This window comes from Vitis riparia, chromosome 11, assembly GCF_004353265.1.
Source record: "Vitis riparia cultivar Riparia Gloire de Montpellier isolate 1030 chromosome 11, EGFV_Vit.rip_1.0, whole genome shotgun sequence".
NCBI lineage: Eukaryota > Viridiplantae > Streptophyta > Magnoliopsida > Vitales > Vitaceae > Vitis > Vitis riparia.
The window spans coordinates 18,031,473-18,048,710 of record NC_048441.1 but is presented as its reverse complement, the minus strand read 5'-3'; the positions used below and the strand labels follow the sequence as shown (position 1 = coordinate 18,048,710).

General features: G+C 38.2%; 2 protein-coding genes across 2 annotated transcripts; both read left to right on the top strand.

Moving 5' to 3' along the window:
- The first annotated feature begins 1,819 nt into the window (after nucleotides 1-1,819).
- Nucleotides 1,820-10,211, top strand: LOC117925547 (receptor-like serine/threonine-protein kinase ALE2). Its single transcript, XM_034844581.1, has 14 exons — nucleotides 1,820-2,525; nucleotides 3,748-3,873; nucleotides 3,956-4,189; nucleotides 4,284-4,430; nucleotides 5,066-5,194; nucleotides 5,291-5,494; nucleotides 5,607-5,696; nucleotides 5,803-5,904; nucleotides 6,029-6,133; nucleotides 6,254-6,625; nucleotides 6,729-7,025; nucleotides 7,406-7,795; nucleotides 7,904-8,147; nucleotides 9,159-10,211. The coding sequence occupies exons 1-14, from the start codon at nucleotides 2,444-2,446 to the stop codon at nucleotides 9,847-9,849; spliced, it is 3,213 nt and encodes a 1,070-aa protein (XP_034700472.1). The 5' UTR covers nucleotides 1,820-2,443; the 3' UTR covers nucleotides 9,850-10,211.
- Nucleotides 10,212-11,484: 1,273 nt separating this feature from the next.
- On the top strand, nucleotides 11,485-16,108 carry LOC117924496 (transmembrane protein 258). The gene is made up of 4 exons (XM_034843121.1): nucleotides 11,485-11,648; nucleotides 11,761-11,867; nucleotides 15,713-15,791; nucleotides 15,889-16,108. The coding sequence occupies exons 1-4, from the start codon at nucleotides 11,646-11,648 to the stop codon at nucleotides 15,934-15,936; spliced, it is 237 nt and encodes a 78-aa protein (XP_034699012.1). The 5' UTR covers nucleotides 11,485-11,645; the 3' UTR covers nucleotides 15,937-16,108.
- The last annotated feature ends 1,130 nt before the right edge of the window (nucleotides 16,109-17,238 follow it).

Below are 17,238 nucleotides of genomic sequence, written 5' to 3'. Positions count from 1 at the left end.
AGAAACCTGATACCCAAATGCATATCTGCACATGCCTTTTTAAAGTTATGTTTTTTTTTTTCTTTTTCTTTTTCAAAGAAATTGTGATGGTCCTCATTTGGACGTCAATTGCTGGACTTCCCCAGTTGCAACAAGCTCTAAAATGAGACTGGCTCAGGGGACCAGAGTGGATGGAGGAGTGAACAGCAAGAAAACATTGTTCCGCCCATTGGGACCCTCAAGCCTTGCCCCTCACACTTCCAAATCCAAAGGGAACTTGACATAAAAATCAATGCTGAGCGAGGGCCTTCTTGTATCTTGAGGTAGGTGGTCTCTTGCTGGCAGTGACTCTCATCATTTGTTTGATGGGATCTCACATTATTATTCATGCACGACCCATTAAAAAAAAAATCATATTCATGGGTTATCTTTGAAAAGAAAATTTAATCTCATCTGTAATCTTCGATGAGTCCCAAAAAAGGTTCACTTATGCTATTTGCCTTATTAATCACGGGATGTGTTAACTGGTCTGCTTTGTGTCACCTACTGCCTGGAAGCTTGAAAAAAAAAATGCAATTTTTTTTAAAGCTAAATGTGAGATGGGGTTTGTAAGGGGCCTGTTTTGGCTCATAGCAACATATTTTCTTGCAATAATGAGAAAAAACAATGTAGTGGACGGCTTCTAGTGAGCATCCCCAACAGGGCACTTTCTATAATATTATGTGATTCCATTTTGACAACAAAGTTCAAAGCATTTACTTACTGAGTTTTTTATTATTTTTTATTATTGTATTAAGTAGGGGTTGCTTTAAGCTTCACAAGCCTTTTTTTTTTTTAAGCCAACTTTATGGCTTTGTTTGGCACAAATAGGTCAACTTCTTTGTGTTAAAAAATCCTTTCATTCACATGCTTCACAGTTCATCGGATAAACCCACATCATTCTATAAAGTGGGGGGTGGTGGTGTGTGGTTCACTATACTCCAAAAGCAACCACCAAATGGTTGGGTTGGGTTGGGTTGGGCTAGTGGGGCCACGGGAGAAGAACCCACTGACCATTATATCTCCCCACCATTGAACTTGGCAACTACACAAGAGGGCTCCATTATGAAATCCTCCTTGGAATAGTTCACCTTTTCCTTTTCTTTCTATAGATTTGTTCCCATCTCCTTTAGGCTCACCTTATTCTTGGTTTGTGTATCATCACAACCCAAGTGTGAACGTATGTGGCTCTCATCACCTTTCATTATCATTATTTATTTGGTTTTTGTTTTTTGGTGCCTTCTACCCTTGGTTGTTTTAGCGTCTACTCATCTTAGGGGTAGGGTCCTATTGAATAAAAAGACAAGATTACCCTTTTTAGGTAGCAAAAACATATCAAGGGTACTTCTGATTTTTCATTGAAATGAATGGTAGTTTGGGGTTTTCAGCACCTTGAGTTCCTTGTAGGACATGAGATAAAAAATTGACCCAAATCATATTTGCTTGCCCAACTTCTTCCCATAATCATAGTCAATTGGGACACATAGATTGGCTAATCTTTAGGCTATAATTCACCTAAAAGGATGCCACTGAGATGCAAAATTGCGATCTGTGATCCACCCATTTGGGCGGGTCCAAGATTATATTCAAATCCTGGATACCCACATCCGTCTGATAGGCTAACCCATCTAAGTAACAAAATCTCGTACCCTGGATCCACCAACTGAAGGCACAAATATCTAGACTCGTCCACGTGACCCTGATAAGGACACCGGGCCATGTTTAAGGGGATCACCTTAGGATACCGAACTAATCTATTAGATTATATTATATTATAAGTGTCTCAAAAATTCCATTTTGACAAACAAACACACTCACACACACACACTAACTTTCTCAGATACCAAACAATAAGGGCCGAAAATCAGGGGGGAAATATAATTAGTCAGGCCAATCCCATTAAGCACACAATAAGAATTTCAAACCCAAGCGGTTCAATCTCCATTACCAACCCCACCTTAAATACCATTTTTTTTTCCCTATATAGATTCCCTCTCTATCTCTTTCACCAAACTGAACTGCACCTATGTCTCTCTCTGTCTTAAAGGTTGGCTGTTACTCAGGATAGTGAGTGTTGTTCTATTTGGGGGTTTTTTCCTTGGTCAGTTTTAATTTTCTTCTCAAATAACTCATGTCAGTGGAAACCGTTCTATGGTACATGGCAACATCAAAGGTCTGCAGGTTTCAGAACTCATATTCTCAGAAAAGGATTGATTGGTTTCTTCTTCTCACCAAACCCATCTCTGGGGCTTCCCATCAGCTGCTTTTTCATTGCTTTTCCCTCAATATTTGTGGGTCTTATCTAATTTAACCTCCCTTTGTTCTTGCTTCAAGCTACCCTCTTTTGAGTAATTTATTGTAATTATGCGTTTTTATTGTTCCATTTCTGTTTAATTTTCCTCTTGTGGGGTTGAGGTTGTATGGGATGGGGTTGGTGGTGGAAGTGATGTGGAGGATAGTGAAGCTCTGTGCCATTGCCTCTTGCTTGTTTATTCAAGGATCTACAGGTAGTTTTTTGGTTTTTGTAATTCTTAGTTCAATTTTGATGTAATATAATTTGCCCGTGTGGCTGTTTTATCCAATTTCATGTGGGGTTTTCTTAGGGTGTTTGGATGATAAGATTCTTATCTGGGTTGATTAAATACCATCTTTCATATGTTGTTTACATGATAAGTGATTGGAAGAAACTTCACATGTGCGCTCAATGTTGTAATTGAAATTTTCTTGTTGCCAATTCATCTAATAATGGGGACTGCTACAGTTGAGATCAGAAGGTTTTTAGTCGATCTGATATGTCATATTTTGTAAAATGTCCAGAAGAGTGTGGACGAATACAACTCTAACAGTTAGATTTGAGCTCACAGCTCTCTGAGTTCAATTTTTTTTTTTCCTGAGAACTCTAATAACCGATTTTTCCAGTAATCTGTTTTCTTATTCCCAGACAGTGTTTGCACTTAGATTTGAGCTCACAGCTTTCTTGAGTTCAAATTTTTTAATTTTTTTTCCCCTAGAACTCTAATAACCAATTTTTCCAGTAATCAGTTTTCTTAGTTCCATCTAGTGTTTGCAAATAGCAATGTCTTTTAGCATCATCACCATAGTCCAGGCTTTTCCTGGGGAATGATTGAGAATTTATCTTAGGAATGCCTTTTGTTTAGCAGTATTAGCTGCTTATAGTATTTAACAGTTGCCCCACATATTCTCATCTGATAACATAAATTCAGAAAGTTGAGATGCATTTCCTAGTGGGTTAGTATCCCACTATCTCATCGTAGTTAGATTCCCTTTCCACCAGTTAGCTTCCAATCTTTCTCCTTTTGGAGATATAGTTTTCTAACAGGGATGAAGGATTTGATACGGCCCCCAGAGTTTTTGAGTAATAGTGGAAACTAGCAATCTCTCTCTCTTTTTTTTTTTTCCTTTCCATTTTTTGGTGCCATGTCCATTTGCATTTTTATAGCCTAAAAGAAATTTGTGATTCTGTGAATCTTAATGGAAAACGAAATTAGAGTGACAATTTTTTTTTATGATATAATGAGTTAGCTTTCTATTTTACATGTTTGATACCTGTTGAGAAGTGTCGGGACCTTTTGCAGTTGATTTGAAGTGTTATAAGCCTATTTTTGAACACTTAATGACATAATAGCATGAACTGACGATGAATGTCCATAGCTTGTTTGTGTTCTCTACTGCTTTGCTGAAAACCGATATTTTTATATCATATTCCAGGGTACAATATATCTCCAACTCCATCAACTTTTCCTCCAATGTCTTCCATAGAAGGACAACCTGGTGTTGTCCACCGAGGAAAGTCATTGAGAAGCAATGCACCAAGTCCATCACTTCAGATAAATGGTAGCTTTCTGCAACCCTTGCACTGTAAAATGTTATTGATGTTGAGATTATTTTTAATTAAGCTTATGGTTTGGCAATCTAGGGCCTGCTTTGCACCCTCCACTTGTATTGCCACCCATTAAATCTGCTCCAGCACCTGAAATGACCAAAGGCTATGTGCCATCAATGCCACCAAGTAATCCAAGATTGTCACCACCACATAGTAAAACTCCTCCACGCTTAAAGGTTCCAATAACTCTACCATCTGTCCCACCAAGTGCTTCTCAAAGGAAGGCACCTGATAATAAGGCTCCTGTTTGGGCTCCAGTTGCTCCAGGTATATGTATACAATTGATAAGGGTTTTGTTGTGCACTCACTAGATTTCCTGTTGAAACTAATTGTAAGCCTGTGCTTTTGTTTCAATATACAGTACCAGATGGACCACCTCAGAGGAAATGGCCACAAAATCCTCCATCCATGCACCTGCACCCAGTGATGCCTGGATCACTGCCACCAAGTGCTCACAATAGGAACAAGCCAGATAATAAGGCTCCAATCTCAACGCCAATTGCCCCAGGTACATGGTTGATTAGAATTGTGCCATCACTAGATTTCCAGTTGAAGTGGATGCTAAGCGTCTAAACCCACTATTTTTTGGTTCAACATACATTATGGGATGCATTACCACCAAGGCAATTGCAACAAAATCCCCCAGGCTATCCTACCAGTTGTACCTGTCATACCACCATTGTTTGACCTAGTGCACCTCGTCTCATGTATTACTAAATGTGAATCTTCTTCCAAAGTGATTGCCAGTTGGAAGGGACCTCAATGCCATAATTTTTTTCTCACAATACATCAGTTGCATTAGCACCGACCAAAACACCAAAAATTAGCCAGTCATAGGTCCAGTTAGGTCTGGTCCTTGGAGAACCTCCATCTATTTTATCAGGTGCTGCTTGAGGGGCGCCCTGTATTTTTCAAGAAATTGTTGCTTCTTGGGCCTATTGAAATCATTCTATATCCCTGTTTTCAGTGTTGGAGTTGCTTGTGACATATATCATTAAAATAAAGGTTGCTTGCTGGAACTTGTAGAAAAAAGGGCTCCTCGAATCCTTTCATTTCCATTTGGTTTCAAGTATTGCATTTTCATATAAGCTATAGATATGCTTGAGTGATGTCAGATTTGATGGGTATCATTTGATTTTATAGATCCTGATGTCACTCCAATATCAACTCCTCCCCCAGCAAGTCACTGGAGAAGAAAACAAATGCCGGTTGCTGCACCTCCAAACAGAACACCTGACCCACTGTCACCAGTGAACCATTCCCCGGCTAAAGGTATGTTGAAGCTGTGGGTTTATTCTGATAAGAAGTATTATCATCCGGAAATGAAAAGTCTATTAATGCTCTTTGTATGTCCTTCTTTTGTTGTAGCACCTTCTATACACAATGCCATGAGGCATAGTAATGCACCTGCTTCTCTTTCAACTCCACAATCTCCTACAAATAAAGGGTCCCAGTCTCCTGCATCTTCACCGTCAATGTCATTTTCTAAGCATCATCGTGGAAGGAACAAAATCACCGGCCCTGCTCCTGCATCATCATATCTCATTCCTCCACCCTCACCAAGGCATCAAGGTTCATAATTTTGCCTCAAGGAATGTCCCACATTAATTATTATTGGTGGGTTTAATATGTTCTAAAATCTGTGATACTAAATTCGTTTCTTTTTTACATTTTTTTTATTAAGGTCCGGTCATCTCTCCAGCTCCTTCACATCCTCCTAAATCACTTCCAAATAGAACACGAACGCACCATGCTCCTCCGCCACTAAATCCTGGTACCTTAGTTTGACCAGAGTCTAAGTTCCATTTCGGTCAGAAAGGCACAAACAGCTGTGAGTTAAAATGGTTGTTTCAACTTATAACACTGTTTCCGTGTGGCAGGTTCTAGAATCTCTCCAGCCCATTCTCCCTCTCCTTCATCATTGACCTATCCTTCACCTGCACCATCACCATCTCCAACAGCTCGATCTGGCCAGACTATGAGTAAGAAAAACTAAATCTTCTCCTCTTTCTTCTAAAAATGAAAATTACTTTTGAATTTTCCTGTTTCATTTATTATCTAGCTGATAGCTTATCTATTGTCATGTTTGTATTTGCACTCGTCAAGTTCCCTTTCTTTCCCCTAAAATTTCTCCTTCTCGGCTACCCTCAAGTTCAAAGATGCCAGCCCCGCCACCAGTTCAAGCGTTACCACCCCCACCTCCTAATCAAGGTAACATAAACACACACTTTCTTATTCCAGTCCTTTTAGTGTTTCTGCTCTATTGATGGCCCTCTAATATCCTTAATCACCTTAAAAGTTTATAATCCATGGTTTGTTCCCTATTTTTAGATTGTTCAGCAATTGTCTGCACAGAGCCAAATACAAATACTCCTCCTGGGTCACCATGTGGCTGTGTCTTGCCAATGCAAGTTGAGTTGCGCCTTAATGTTGCACTGTATACCTTCTTCCCTTTGGTTTCAGAGCTGGCTGAGGAGATTGCTGCTGGGGTTTTTATGAGACAAAGTCAAGTTCGCATAATGGGAGCCAATGCAGCTAGCCAGGAAGCAGAAAAGACAATTGTCCTCATTGACTTGGTCCCTCTTGGGGAAAAATTTGATAATACTACAGCTTTTTTAACCTATCAGAGATTCTGGGGCAAGCAGGTTGTCATAAAAAATTCGTTTTTTGGTGATTATGAAGTAATATATGTGAACTATCCAGGTATTAATTATATAATAATCCCAATTTTACTGTTGTACTTTTCTGCTATTATTGGATTTATTGGCATTAATAATAAAGCTATATAAAATTATTGCATTTACAGGCCTACCCCCTTCTCCACCTTCAGCACCTTCAAGCATTACTATGACAGATAATGGACCATATTCTGGTCAAGGCAATAATGGGAGGACAATACACCCGCTAGGGGTCGATGTGCACAAGAACCGACATAAACATGGGCTTAGTGGCAGTGTAATTGCTATTATAGTTTTGTCAGCCTCCGTTGCTGTGGTTTTATGTTCTGCTGTTGCTTGGGTTTTGCTGTTCAAAAAAACAGATTGTATTGGCCAACCAGTGCCAACTCAAGCAGCTTTGGTGCCTTCACTTGCAAGACCACCAGGTAAAGCTAATCACCACTGTTATTATACCAGGTGCAGTCTGGTCTATTATTCCATTTGGCCAGGACCAGAGCCTTTACGAGAGTGGGTTGATTAAAATTACTCTAGATGTCTTAAAATCCAGAATATCTATCTGGTTAATTGCTCAAAGTGGTTGAACATGAAAATGAATGATCTTGTTATTTAAAACATCAATGACTATCTTTCAAATGTTGGATTTTATCATCAGTCTGTTCTTTTTCCAAATACAATATGTAGAAGTTAAGACATCTACCATGCACATAGGATGTAACTTGTCCATTCCCATCCTAACGATTTTGTAATTGCCAACAATTATAAATTTTTGTCTTCTTTGAGATGAAAGACAATATGAATGTTGCAGGTGCTGCTGGGTCTGTGGTTGGAAGTGCGCCCAGCTCAGCTTCATTATCATTTGGATCTAGCATTGCAACTTATACAGGATCTGCCAAGACTTTCAGCACAGCTGACATAGAGAGAGCCACTGATAATTTTGATGATTCAAGAATACTTGGGGAAGGTGGCTTTGGGCGTGTTTATAGTGGGGTTCTTGAAGATGGAACAAAAGTGGCTGTTAAGGTTCTTAAACGAGATGATCATCAGGGAGGTCGGGAATTTTTGGCTGAAGTTGAGATGCTTAGTCGTCTGCATCATAGAAATTTGGTCAAGTTAATTGGTATATGTACAGAGGAGCGTACCCGCTGCTTAGTGTATGAACTCATTCCAAATGGCAGTGTGGAGTCCCATTTACATGGTATTATTTTCCTCTTAGTATAAGTTTTGCATTGGCTGTGAGGTGATGTTTTCCATTGATCAATTCTCATCGAATTTTTATGTTTATTCCTTTTTCATTTGCTCTCAGGAGCTGACAAGGAAACTGCTCCACTTGATTGGGGTGCCCGGATAAAGGTGGCGCTTGGTGCTGCTCGTGGTCTGGCCTATCTGCATGAAGATTCAAGCCCCCGTGTCATACACAGGGACTTCAAGTCCAGCAACATCTTATTGGAACATGATTTTACACCAAAAGTGTCCGACTTTGGTTTGGCTCGCACAGCCATGGATGAGGAAAACAGACACATCTCCACACGTGTCATGGGAACTTTTGGGTATGATTTATCATTAGTATTATTATTATTATTATTTAATCTGCTTCCTTTTAATCACCCTACATTACCATGCCAACCCTATAAACCATCTTCTGAGACTATGTTAGAGATATTCCTCATTCCCCTTATTTATTTCTTTTTGATAGGCCTCCCTGTACCCAAATTCATGCACATATTTGGAAATGTTAGCTCTGCAACCCATCTAAGGTTTCAGATATTCCCTTTGTTCTTTTAGTATTTATAAAGAGACCCAAAAAATTGTATTGTTCGCCGGGTATACATTATGGGCTCCAATCCTAACACATTAAACTTTTATGAAAATTGATATCTGAATATGGTATCATAGTTAGATGACCTCTAGGGACAATTCTCGATTCAACGATCCATATGGAAGCATTGCATCAATTCATAACAGCCTTGTCTCAGCCCACCTGGTGACCAAAGTGTCCACATGCCCACCCCTGCCATGGACAAGATGTCCCTCATAGATATTGCATATGCTGCTTTGATCCTTACCGGCAGGCACTACCCTTTATATGGATTTTAGGTTATATAGGTTTTATGATGTATTGCTGTACCTATTTGATACTTGCATTATACCTCAGTAAGATTGGTGATTTGGTGGAATTTCTGGAAACCTCACTGGAGGCTTCTCGTATTTATTAAATGATAGCGTCCTGATTTGGTAATTTAGTAATGTGTTAAAAACTGGGTGTCCAAAATCTATCCTCAATACAGACCTACCAACCACTGACCAGTGACCACAACTTCAAACTACCACTTCAAACAGGAAATAAATAAATAAATTTTTTTGCTATTGGTTGAGCAGTGTTAATATGCAAATCTTATAAGATTAAATCCCTATTGTAAGCTTGCATTTCAAGTAACCTCTGGGATTAAATCTGTATAGTCATATTCCTGCTTTCTTTAATGTTTTTAAGTCCCCTGTTTGTGTCTTTTTTTTTTTTTAATTTTATGTCTGTTCTCCTAATTATTATTTTTTCCCATCAGGTATGTGGCTCCAGAGTATGCAATGACTGGCCATCTTCTTGTGAAGAGTGATGTTTATAGCTATGGAGTAGTCCTTCTTGAGCTCCTAACAGGAAGAAAACCTGTAGACATGTCACAACCGCCTGGTCAGGAAAATCTAGTTGCTTGGGCCCGTCCTCTCCTCACAAGTAAAGAAGGATTACAAACAATGATAGACCTATCTCTAGGATCTGATGTTCCTTTTGACAGTGTGGCCAAAGTAGCTGCTATCGCTTCAATGTGTGTTCAACCAGAGGTGTCACACCGTCCTTTTATGGGCGAGGTTGTTCAAGCCTTGAAGCTAGTTTGCAATGAGTGTGATGAGACAAAAGAAGCAGGTTCAAAAGGTGGCAGCCAGGAGGATTTGTCCCTTGATTTGGACACTGGGGTCAGCTCTGCTTCAGGGCAGTTGCCTGACCCTTCACATGCCCATTTCCCAGTTTCTACTTATGGTTCTGGCCTTGATGCTGAAACTGGACTCTCAGTATCAGAATTATTCAGCACATCAGCAAGATTTGGGAGGCAGCCATCTGGGTCATTTAGGAGGTACTCTAGCTCAGGTCCTCTGAGAACAGGAAGGGCTAGGCACTTCTGGCAGAGGATGAGAAGAAATTCTGGCGGCAGTGTGAGTGAGCATGGAATTATGTTCAGATTACGGCCAGGTTCCCATTGAAATACTCCAAAGCTCCTCTCCATAAAAACAAATTTATCCCACAAATATAACCCTCAAATTCATTACTTGCTGGCTCATGGCATAAGCTTTAACAGAGGTGCAGAATTTTGCAAAAGCTTCTGAATTGGCAATCTACACTTCATTGATACTTCCAGCAGTTGGGTCTCAATACCATGATCAGATGATTTTTTTTCTTGAATTGGCAAAATCCAGATGAATGAGTGAAATGTAATTGAGTAGGAAGTGATGGATTTTGTTTCCAAAGTGTACAGAACATTATGAATCAAGAAATGCATCTGTGGCCCAACTTTCAAATAATAGTGAATCTGATAGAAATGTGTATACTCACACGACCTTTAACATGTACACTGCTGACAACAAGGGCTATGCACATTTACATTTTTCCACATATTCAGCTTTCTTATGTCAATCTTCTTCATCTTCATTGATAGGTCATAGATTCGGGATTCTTGTAGTTTATGAGGACCCACCTTCAGGAGAATCAGGAATAGTGTTTTCTTTGAGAGTGAATGATTGCCTTTCTTCAATCCTTGTCGCTCAACATGAGAGAAAACGGCTAGGGAGTTCTGTTGGTGCACGGCCAACAATGCTCGTATCTGGCTAGCCTCCTCTGCATAAATGGTGAATGAGGTTGTGTTCTAGGAGGCACGTTAGCCATTTTGCCCTTCAGGCTTTTAGACGTTTCCCACAAATGACACCAATTGTTGGTGCACAACCAACAATGCTCATATCTGGCTAGCCGCTTGTATCCGGCTAGCCTCCTCTGCTTAAACAAACCTAACAAACCTACAACAAGGAGTGTTCGGATGATTTTTTCAGACACACCCCTCCTAAGCTTGATTGCGTACCTTAATTCTAACGTTTGACATACCCTTTCGAAGCTTGATTGCGTACCTTGATTTTGATGTTTGATGGCTATTTATTTATAACCAAGTCATAACATCTCCCATGTGCTTCAATTGCTCTTAATGTCATTAATCGGCTTGCGAAACAGTTTTCAAGCTCTAAAGTCTATCATTTATGCTTATAAATCATTTTGTTGAGTTGTGATATTTAATGTACTTAATATTTGTCATATTTAGTGTCTAACAAATAGTAATAAACGGGTAATAACATGGACTACACAAAGTAGAAATTATGCTAGACAAACACAAGCATCCCACAAGTTCCATTTTCATCAAGGATGAAAATGTCCTAAATCCATGGAATATTGGTCCATGGATTTTATGGAAATATTAAAAATATCAAAAATAATATATTAAAATAATAAAACAATTCATAATATATATATATATATTATATTTTTTTTAAAAATCTATGTATGATGAAATTTGTGATATTAAATAATAATACAATAAGCGTTGATAAAAAAAATCTATACATTTATAATTTCATATGGTTTTAAGAATAAACTTAAAAATAGTAGAAATTTTTCGAGTATAGGGAGGAATTTAGATTTTTGCTTTCATCAAAGGATAAAAAACTGTTTGTGCAAATATTTTATAATAATAGTTTTTCTTGGTTAAAATTTCAAAATATTAAGATCGTCTTTGCACTATATTTGATTACTTTCTTTTTATTATTCCTTCAAGTCAACGCATCAGACGGCTTTAGTCGATTTAACGAGCCCCATATCAACGGCCCAGGAAAGTTCTACATGTGAGATTTGGTGTAGTGTCGAAGCACTGAAACCACGCATTAGTAGAAGAAAACTAAGGTCTCGAGTCTTCTCCCAGATCGAAACAGTCGTCCTCTTCTCTTCTCCACAGCGCGCGATGGTGAGATTTCACTTCACAGAGAAATATTCGAAGTGTTTTCATTTTCCCTGAAACGTTTTCCTTGTTTTTGATTTCTGATTTTATTTATTGTATGTGTTTTTTGTTTTGAAAGGCTCCTGCGGCAAAACCCATTACCAGCCCCGTTCCCGATGCCTGGTACCCAACCCTAGCTGTCCTCATGCTCGCTGTAGGGCTCGTGATCACGGCTTCCTTCTTCATGTAAGCGATCTGATCTGGAAACGCTTTGTATTTTTTGAAAATAATTTTGAAATTTGTTGAGGGATGTTGCATTTGTTGATAGTGTTTTTGAGCACTTTATTAAGAATTTTTGGGAGTGTTTTGTATTTGAAGCATAATTGACTAAAGTTGGGTTCTGAATTTTTTTTTTTTCCCTGATTACTCGTGATGGTATAGTGGATGATTAGGGTATGGTGTCATAATTTATGAGTTGTGATTGTTTTTAGAAAGTTCGACGAGGCGGAAAATTTGGATGTTGGGATATGTAATTGTGTTTGATGATGCCTTGAATTGAGCTTGATCTAAATGCTGTGTGGAAAATTTAGGCTATTCATCTAGGTCATTGTAAGTTGTTACACTGAAAATCTGTCCGGGTGTTTGGATTTGTGGGTTTGAAGGGTATTGGATTTGGATTGGCATCTTCATAAATTTGTTGTTTGAAAGAATGTTTCTGTGGAGTTTGAATCTCCAGATTCATGGCTTTGGAATGGCAGGTGGGGGGAGGTTTTTATTTGAGATCCATGCCACTTGGATTTAAAGAAGGCAACTCCCAAATCAAAACTGGGGTATACTGATGCACTTTAACTGGTGATTTGTGGATTTGTATGGCAGTCTCATTGCATGGTTGGCTTCATGCGAGAATCTTAATTTTGAAATAATCAGGTAGTCCCTGATGAATTGTTGAATTCTTATAACTGATGATCTTGGTAACTGGGTAGCCTTTGAGATTCTGTTGATGATCCTTTTGATTATGTAAGAAGTCATGTTAGTGATGCTTCATGGCCACCAGAATGGAAAGGTAAGAAAGGGCGATGGAGAGGGATGAGAGAGATGGCAGGTAAATCTAATGCATGCTTCCTATTCAAGGCAGCAATTTTAGTAACCAGTCTTTTATTCCTTTTTTTTTTCTAATATCTTATAGCATCTAAAGTTTGAGATACTGTACAGCTTCTAGGTTGTTTGCTTGGTACTTTCTCTTTGATGGGCTCTATATTGTTGAGATACGGGGCAAGGAGAATGATGTTAGCAGCTTCTGTAGTGATAGCCCCTATTTGAACCTTGGATCTGATCCAGAATGATATAGCCTCCAAGTTGGTTATCCTGCTAGAAAGGAACTAAAGAAGGGGTACATTTTGGAATGGTCCACATGTGTCAGCATTATTGAGTTAGTAACATATAGGAGTTTCCAGTCACTGAATTGTCTGTGACTCTGTTGTGATTGGAGATCACGGAGCAGCATTTCCATTACAATCAAGATTCATGCTTCATAATTTGATGTCTCCACAGCGCTTACACTTTGAAATGTTGTTGCTTCTTTGAAATTTTCAGTGTCTTTTGGAATCATGGCAAATATTGTTTTTTCTTTGTCTAGATCTTCAAATTGTGGTTATGCTTTTAAGGCACACTATTCCTGCTATTTTTTGGGAGTTTGGGGCATAAAAGATAGAAAGTTGGAATCTTGGATTGCCTCATCATTTTTTACTTATAAAAAATGAAATATATCAGGGAAGAAAAGGAATGGGTAAAGATGGAGATCTCCTCGAAGAAGAAAAGGGTAAAAAGGCAAAAGCTTAGCAAGGATTAACTTGAGCCTGTTTTCATTCTGAATTGGTCCTCAAGGTTGATCAATAGAGAGTCTGTTTGCCAAGAATAGATGCTTTACTTATGAGTGGCTAATTTTGTTTCTCTCTCTCTCTCTCTCACTCTCACACACACACACACACACATATATATATATATATATAATGTTCTGTTTTTAATTTTAGGGATCTTTTTTTCTTCAGGCTTTTAAATAATGGTTAAAGTTTTTCTTTTCTGCTTTTGTGTTTGGATTGTGTGTGTGTGTGTGTTGGGTTGTGGGTGGGGGGGAGGAGTGTGGCGGAGGCGGTGTTAGAAGAAAAAGTTTGAGAAAGATTTTTGTTCTGCAAAACAAGTATATGTGATATAAGACAACTATAGCATATTCAAAGGTGGGAAGATTGCCCTCCACCTATTTAGGAATGCCGTTGGGTGCTCCTTTTAAATCTGTTGTCGCTTGGGAGGGAATAGAAGAAAGATTTCAAAAGAGATTGGCTATGCCAAAACGTCAATACATTTCAAAAGGGGGGAGGATTACCTTAATTCAAAGTACTTTATCCAATTTGCCGATCTATTTCATGTCTATTTGCCAGCTGCCTAGGGTGGTTAGAATGAGATTGGAGCATATTCAACGGGATTTATTGTGGGATGGTGGGGCTCTTGAGCAAAAACCGCACTTAGTAAGGTGGCAGATTGTTTGTGTAGAAAAAAGAAAAGGAGGACTGGGGGTTAAGAGTCTTGGGACTTTCAATAGGGCTCTCCTTGGCAAGTGGGTTTGGCGCTCTGCAATTGAAAGAAAGACCCTTTGGAACCAAGTGATTAGAAGGAAATACCGGGAGGAAAGAGGAGGGTGGAGCTCTTGTGAGGCTAGGGAGGCCTATGGAGTCGGGTTGTGGAAAGCAATAAGTAAGTTGGGACATCTAGTGACCCCTTCTTTTGACTTTGTGGTGGGTGATGGAAAGAAGGTGAGGTTTTGGAAAGACAAGTGGTGTGGAACCACCCCTTTATGCGAGGCTTTCCCTTCTTTATTTGCTCTAGCAACTTCCAAAGAGGCTTGGGTAAATGAAGTTTGGACAGCTGCGGGGGAAAGGGGGGGAAGTTGGAGTCCTTGTTTCAATAGACCTTTCAATGATTGGGAGTTGAAAGAGGTGGAAAGGTTGTTTTGTTGCTTGGATGGGAAGAAGGTTAGTATGGATGAGGAGGATAGGGTGAGGTGGAGGGATTCAAAGGATGGGGTTTTTTTCGGTAAAGTCTTTGTATAGGGCCTTGCAACCGATTTCTCTTGTTTCTTTCCCTTCGAAGATTATTTGGAACTCTTGTGTGCAGCCCAAATTAAGTTTCTTTGCTTTGGAGGCTTCGTGGGGAAGAGTTCTAACCTTGGACCGTTTGCAAAAGAGGGGTTGGGCTTTGGCTAATAGATGCTTTTTGTGCCAAACGTTTGAGGAGTCGATTGATCACCTCCTTCTTCATTGTGAAAAAACAAGAGAAGTGTGGATGCTGCTCCTTTCTTTATTTGGAATATCTTGGGTGTTTCCTTTTTCGGTAAAGGAAACCCTTTTAGGGTGGAGGGACTTTTTTGTGGGTAAGAAGAGGAAGGAGGTGTGGCAAGTGGGACCGTTATGCTTGTTTTGGGTCATTTGGAAGGTAAGGAATAAAATTGCTTTTGAAGATAGCGTGCTGTCCATCCAAAGGCTAAAAGCTTCTTTTGTGTATTTACTTTGGTCGGAAACCAAATTGTGGATAAAAGATGGTCCTTCGACCTTAATAGATTTTGTTGATTGGGTGGGTTTGCGATGAGGGAGAAGGCTTTTTGTTTTTCCTTGTTGTTTTGGGTCCAATTGTAAGGGGGTGAGTGTCTCTATACTGTAATTCTGTGGGTCGCTATTTTAGCGCATCTTTGCAATACAATTCTTTTGCTTATTGATTAAAAAAAAAGAAGACAACTACAGCATATGCCGGTAGGCCTATGTTTGAGGACTGAAGTGTGAGAATAAGTAAGAAAAACATAACTTGTGCCCAATGCCTTTTGCCACTGGTTGTTAACTGCATTTCAGATACGCTAGAAGAGAGGTATTTCTTTTCCAATCACAAAGTTTTTGCTGACAAATCCTCAAGTCCTTGAAATTTTTATCATGCAATTTCTGAATACCTGTATTAATTATTCCCGGAAGTGAATTAGGTTGTGCATTACTCTTTCTCATCAAGTCCTACTCTTAGGGGTTTCTAATAGCAGTTAAAATCCTTTGCAGCTATGAAGCAACCTCTTCCAGGAAAAGCCGCAGTCTTGCAAAGGAACTCACGACAGGAGCAATGGCATCCATCTTCTTGGTATGTTCACCATTTGGTGTTTCAGTTCCATTATTGTTTGCTAATATGTTGTAGAAAATCTGTTTGCTAATCATGCTAATTCTTGATCTCAATGCAGGGTTTCGGGTCCTTGTTCTTGCTACTTTCTTCTGGTGTTTATGTTTGATTCCTTTCACTGAACTGTTAAAGTTTTGCCAAATGAGACAAGTTTTACTAGAGAAGGAACAGTTTTAGTGGAAGGATAATATTTTTTACTTGATTAGCTGCAGAAACATTTTCATGGTTAATAATTATGAAATGAGAACCTTTCTTAAATATACTGCCGCTTTGTTTTTCTAGCATGAATTGCAAAAGGAGGTATTTGGAAACATTTTCAAATGTCCTGTCTTTTGGTGATTATGTTTCTTCACTCTTATATCAGAAGTTTTGAGGATTCCTGAGCTTCTTCAATGATTGAAGTACCCAATTGGGATTATGTTTGTTCTCGGAAAGAAAAAAAAATGTTAAATAAATTAATATCAAAATATCAATTTTTAATTATTTAATCTTTATATAAAAAAAGTTAAATAAACAAAATAAATTGAAAATAATATATAAAAATAATTTATTAATTTTAAATCTATTTTTATTTATTTTTCACTTTTTTCCTCAATCCATTTTAAGATGTGGACGTGGGACAAAGTAGATATATATAAATTTGAATATATTTTTTATATTTTTATATTAAATTTAAGGAAGAGAAAAGATGGAAATTTTAAAAAACAAAATTTTAATTCATAAAATATGTTTGATAAATTTGTAATGGGAAATAATGTTTTTGAAGCCTTGTTTTCAGAGGAGGTAGTTTATTAGGATAAGTTTTGGATGATTTTAGTTGTTTTTTTTTATATGGGATTTCAAATAATAATTAAAAATATAAAGAACATTTTTTAAAATGTTTGAGACTTTGCATGAACATAAACATGTAGTAGTATTTGAGTTTCTATTTTTTTTTATGATGATTTGTTTTTGAAATCAACAAAATTGTTTTTAAGAAATGGTCTATAATTTACTTTTTCACAACCCTTTTTCTAAATGTTGCCAAACAAGCCTTAGATTTTTTTGTGATTTAAATGAAGTTGGAAGTTCACTTCATTTCAAAAGAGGCCCTCATTTTGGTAGGTAGATGTAGAATCTTTGAGGATGAAATCAAATAATAAATCGATTAAAATAATTTTGTATCATTCTAAATCCCCTTAAATCGGACAATTTTGGAATTTTATTTAAATCTCAATGATAGAAAATTAACTTCATTATGTTGCTAATGTGAAATCTGGCCATTATCTGCTTAATGGCTAAAGCCCAGTAAATTTTCCTTCTCTCTCCAAACGCTAACCAAGAAAAACTCAAAAGAGTAAAAATTTTCCGCCATTTTTTCCATCCAACCAAACAAAAAGGACCCGTCAAATGGTGAAAGAGAGAGAAAAAG

Excerpts from the sequence above, each read along its gene's own strand:
- LOC117924496 (XM_034843121.1), top strand. Across the intron at positions 11,868-15,712 it reads ATCACGGCTTCCTTCTTCAT|CTATGAAGCAACCTCTTCCA; the intron begins GTAAGCGATCTG and ends AATCCTTTGCAG. Across the intron at positions 15,792-15,888 it reads CAATGGCATCCATCTTCTTG|GGTTTCGGGTCCTTGTTCTT; the intron begins GTATGTTCACCA and ends ATCTCAATGCAG.
- LOC117925547 (XM_034844581.1), top strand. The coding sequence starts at position 2,444 with ATGGGGTTGGTGGTGGAAGTGATGTGGAGGATAGTGAAGCTCTGTGCC. Across the intron at positions 7,796-7,903 it reads TGTGGAGTCCCATTTACATG|GAGCTGACAAGGAAACTGCT; the intron begins GTATTATTTTCC and ends ATTTGCTCTCAG. Across the intron at positions 8,148-9,158 it reads CGTGTCATGGGAACTTTTGG|GTATGTGGCTCCAGAGTATG; the intron begins GTATGATTTATC and ends TTTTCCCATCAG.